Source organism: Coregonus clupeaformis, unplaced genomic scaffold, assembly GCF_020615455.1.
Source record: "Coregonus clupeaformis isolate EN_2021a unplaced genomic scaffold, ASM2061545v1 scaf1822, whole genome shotgun sequence".
Lineage (NCBI taxonomy): Eukaryota > Metazoa > Chordata > Actinopteri > Salmoniformes > Salmonidae > Coregonus > Coregonus clupeaformis.
In genome coordinates, this window is record NW_025535276.1 from 65,001 (window position 1) to 70,000 (window position 5,000).

The 5,000-nt window shown below is 54.7% G+C and overlaps 1 protein-coding gene across 1 annotated transcript in view; it reads right to left on the reverse strand.

The window, feature by feature from the left end:
* Positions 1 to 5,000, reverse strand: part of LOC121558508 (receptor-type tyrosine-protein phosphatase O) — a gene marked incomplete at both ends in the record, with an annotated part of 84,449 nt that overhangs the window by 60,776 nt on the left and 18,673 nt on the right. Inside the window, 3 exons of the mRNA XM_045218818.1 lie at positions 66 to 186; positions 2,766 to 2,929; positions 3,099 to 3,210. Of these exons, the coding sequence (XP_045074753.1) occupies positions 66 to 186; positions 2,766 to 2,929; positions 3,099 to 3,210 (397 nt within the window). The remainder of the gene's footprint in view (positions 1 to 65; positions 187 to 2,765; positions 2,930 to 3,098; positions 3,211 to 5,000) is intronic.

Consider the following 5,000-nt stretch of genomic DNA (forward strand, 5'->3'; position numbering starts at 1 on the left):
GGACAGAGGAGGCAGTGCGTACCCAGTTTAATGATGTTGGGGACAGAGGAGGCAGTGGTGCGTACCCAGTTTAATGATGTTGGGGACAGAGGAGTTGCGTTGGCCTTCAGTACAGGCTGATACAGTCAGGTTATAAATGTCTCCTGGAGGCAGGGTCAGACTGGCGCCCATCCCATTACGGGGGACCTGCAGGGAGCACAGAGGAAAACACACACTGTTAGGACAACACTGCACACACCCATCCCATTACGGGGGACCTGCAGGGAGCACAGAGGGAAAACACACACTGTTAGGACAACACTGCACACACCCATCCCATTACGGGGGACCTGCAGGGAGCACAGAGGGAAAACACACACTGTTAGGACAACACTGCACACACCCATCCCATTACGGGGGACCTGCAGGGAGCACAGAGGGAAAACACACACTGTTAGGACAACACTGCACACACCCATCCCATTACGGGGGACCTGCAGGGAGCACAGAGGGAAAACACACACTGTTAGGACAACACTGCACACACCCATCCCATTACGGGGGACCTGCAGGGAGCACAGAGGGAAAACACACACTGTTAGGACAACACTGCACACACCCATCCCATTACGGGGGACCTGCAGGGAGCACAGAGGAAAACACACACTGTTAGGACAACACTGCACACACCCATCCCATTACGGGGACCTGCAGGGAGCACAGAGGGAAAACACACACTGTTAGGACAACACTGCACACACCCATCCCATTACGGGGGACCTGCAGGGAGCACAGAGGGAAAACACACACTGTTAGGACAACACTGCACACACCCATCCCATTACGGGGGACCTGCAGGGAGCACAGAAAGAAAACACACACTGTTAGGACAACACTGCACACACCCATCCCATTACGGGGGACCTGCAGGGAGCACAGAGGGAAAACACACACTGTTAGGACAACACTGCACACACCCATCCCATTACGGGGACCTGCAGGGAGCACAGAGGGAAAACACACACTGTTAGGACAACACTGCACACACCCATCCCATTACGGGGGACCTGCAGGGAGCACAGAGGGAAAACACACACTGTTAGGACAACACTGCACACACCCATCCCATTACGGGGGACCTGCAGGGAGCACAGAGGGAAAACACACACTGTTAGGACAACACTGCACACACCCATATGACAAGATCACAAGGTTTGGCACGGGTCCTCACATCCTCTAAACGTTCTACAGCTGCACCATCGAGAGCATTTTGACTGGCTGCATCACCGCCTGGTACGGCAACTGCTTGGCGTCCGACCGCAAGGTGCTAGAAGAGTATTGTGTACAGGCCAGCCCATCACTGGGGCCCAGCTCCCTGCCTTCCAGGACCTCAATACCAGGCGGTGTCAGAGGAAGGCCCAAATAATTGTAAAAGACTCCAGCCACCCAAGTCATAGACTGTTCTTTCTGCTACCGCATGGCAAGTGGTACCGATGCACCAAGTCTGGAACCAACAGGACCCTGAACAGTGTCTACCCCCAAGCCATAAGACTGATAAATAGTTAGTTAAATATTAAACCAAATAGCTACCCGGACTATTTGCACTGAACCTTTTTTGACTACCTCTTTTGACTCATCACATACGTTGCTGCTACTGTTTTATCTATCCTGTTGCCTAGTCACTTTACACCTACCTATATGTACATATCTACCTCAATAACCTTGTACCCCTGCACATTGATCGGTACTGGTAACCTGTGTATATGGCCAAGTTATCGTTGTTCATTGTGTATTTATTCCTCATTATTTATCCATATTTTTCTCTGCATTGTTGGGAAGGGCCCGTAAGCGTTTCACTGTTAGTCTACACCTGTTGTTTACGAAGCATGTGACAAATAAAATTTGATTATATTTTTTGATTGGAGGTGCTGGAGATCGAAGAATATGTTTAAAGTAAATGAAGACTCACCATTTCATCAATCATCATCCCAGAAGTTAACCCTGGTCTGGAGTATCATTAACCCTGGTCGGGAGTATCATTAACCCTGGTCGGGATTATCATTAACCCTGGTCTGGAGTATCATTAACCCTGGTCGGGAGTATCATTAACCCTGGTCGGGAGTATCATTAACCCTGGTCGGGAGTATCATTAACCCTGGTCTGGAGTATCATTAACCCTGGTCTGGAGTATCATTAACCCTGGTCGGGAGTATCATTAACCCTGGTCGGGAGTATCATTAACCCTGGTCGGGAGTATCATTAACCCTGGTCTGGAGTATCATTAACCCTGGTCTGGAGTATCATTAACCCTGGTCTGGAGTATCATTAACCCTGGTCGGGGAGTATCATTAACCCTGGTCGGGAGTATCATTAACCCTGGTCTGGAGTATCATTAACCCTGGTCGGGAGTATCATTAACCCTGGTCTGGAGTATCATTAACCCTGGTCGGGAGTATCATTAACCCTGGTCTGGAGTATCATTAACCCTGGTCTGGAGTATCATTAACCCTGGTCTGGAGTATCATTAACCCTGGTCTGGAGTATCATTAACCCTGGTCGGGAGTATCATTAACCCTGGTCTGGAGTATCATTAACCCTGGTCTGGAGTATCATTAACCCTGGGTCTGTAGGTTCTGGGTCTGTATGTTCTGGGTCTGTATGTTCTGGGTCTGGAGGTCTGGGTCTGGAGGTCTGTAGGTCTGGGTCTGGGTCTGGAGGTCTGGGTCTGGGTCTGGGTCTGGAGGTCTGGGTCTGGAGGTCTGGGTCTGGAGGTGTCAGTGACTCACATCAGTGGAGTAAGTCCTCTTGGATCCCTTCTTGCCCTGAGCTGTGACCTGCCAGTGGAGCATCCTGCTGTGGGACATGTCTATGAAGAGCTCCCCGTAGGTCCAGCGCACGTACAGAGTCCCATGGCTGTAGTCTACTGACGAGATGTGGGGGGCCTCAGGAGCTGGGAGGGGGGCAGAGCAGGAGGAGGTGAGTGAGTGTCTGTGTGTGTGTCTGTGTGTGTGTGTGTGTGTGTGTGTGTGTGTGTGTGTGTGTGTGTGTGTGTTTGTGTGTGTGTGTGTGTGTGTGTGTGTGTGTGTGTGTGTGTGTGTATGTGTGTGTGTGTGTGGTACCTGTAACAAAGCTAACGGTAGAGCTGTCACAGCAGCTGAGTGGGGGATCACCCCACGTCACCATGGTAACACGGAAGTTGTAGTACCAGGCCGGCAACAGATCTGTGACTCTCTGGAGGAGGAGAGAGGGAGAGAGGGAGAGGAGGAGAGGGGGAGAGGGGGAGAGAGGAGAGAGGAAGAGAGAGGGAGAGGAGGAGAGGGGGAGAGGGGATAGAGGGAGAGGAGGAGAGGGGAGAGGGGGATAGAGGGAGAGGAGGAGAAGGGGAGAGGGGGAGAGAGGGAGAGAGGGAGAGGAAGAGAGGGAGAGGAGGAGAGGGGGAGAGGGAGAGAGGAGGAGAGAGGACAGGAGAGGGGGAGAGGAGGAGAGGAGGAGAGGGGGAGAGGAGGAGAGAGGAGAGGAGGAGAGAGGGAGAGGAGGAAAGAGGGGGAGGAGGAGAGAGGGAGAGGAGAGGAGGAGAGAGAGAGGAGAGGAGGAGAGAGGGAGAGCAGAAGAGAGGAAGAGAGAGGGAGAGGAGAGGTGGAGAGAGGGAGAGAAGGAGAGAGGGAGAGGAGAGAGGGAGAGGAGTGGAGGAGAGAGAGAGGAGAGGAGGAGAGAGGAGAGGAGAGGTGGAGAGAGGGAGAGTAGGAGAGAGGGAGAGGAGAGGTGGAGAGAGGGAGAGGAGAGGAGGAGAGAGGGAGAGGAGGAGAGACAGAGAGGAGGAGAGAGGGAGAGGAGAGGAGGAGAGAGAGAGAGAGGGAGGAGAGAGGGAGGGAGAGGAGAGGTGGAGAGAGGGAGCGGAGGAGAGAGGGAGAGAGAGAGGGAGAGGAGAGGAGGAGAGAGAGAGGAGAGGAGGAGAGAGGGAGAGGAGAGGTGGAGAGAGGGAGAGGAGGAGAGAGAGAGGAGAGGAGGAGAGAGGTAGAGGAGAGGTGGAGAGAGGGAGAGGAGGAGAGAGAGGAGAGGAGAGGAGGAGAGAGGGAGAGGAGAGAGGGAGAGGAGAGGAGGAGAGAGAGAGGGAGAAGGAGAGGGAGGGAGGGAGAGGAGAAGAGAGGTGGAGAGAGGGAGAGGAGGAGAGAGAGGAGATGAGGAGAGAGGGAGAGGAGAGGAGGAGAGAGGGAGAGGAGAGGAGGAGAGAGGGAGAGGAGAGGAGGATAGAGAGGAGGAGAGCGGGAGAGGAGAAGAGGAGAGAGGGAGAGGAGGAGAGAGGGAGAGGGAGAGGTGGAGAGAGGGAGAGAGGAGAGAGTGAGAGGAGGAGAGAGGGAGAGGGAGAGGAGGAGAGAGGGAGGGGAGAGGAGGTGAGAGAGAGGAGAGGAGGAGAGAGGGAGGGGAGAGGAGGAGAGAGAGGAGAGGAGGAGAGAGGGAGAGGAGAGGTGGAGAGAGGGAGGGGAGAGGAGGAGAGAGAGAGGAGAGGAGGAGAGAGGGAGAGGAGAGGTGGAGAGAGGGAGAGGAGGAGAGAGTGAGAGGAGGAGAGAGGGAGAGGAGAGGAGGAGAGAGGGAGAGGAGAGGAGGGAGAGAGAGGAGAGGAGGAGAGAGGGAGGGAGAGGAGGAGAGAGAGGAGGAGAGAGGGAGAGGAGAGGAGGAGAGAGGGAGGGGAGAGGAGGAGAGAGGGAGAGGAGAGGTGGAGAGAGGGAGAGGAGGAGAGAGTGAGAGGAGGAGAGAGGGAGAGGAGAGGAGGAGAGAGGGAGAGGAGAGGAGGTGAGAGAGAGGAGAGGAGGAGAGAGGGAGGGGAGAGGAGGAGAGAGAGGAGGAGAGAGGGAGAGGAGAGGAGGAGAGAGGGAGAGGAGGAGAGAGGGAGAGGAGAGGTGGACAGAGGGAGAGGAGGAGAGAGGAAGAGAGAGGGAGAGGAGAGGTGGAGAGAGGGAGAGGGGGAGAGAGGGAGAGGAGGAGAGAGGGAGAGGAGGAGAGAGGGAGAGAGGGAGAGGAGA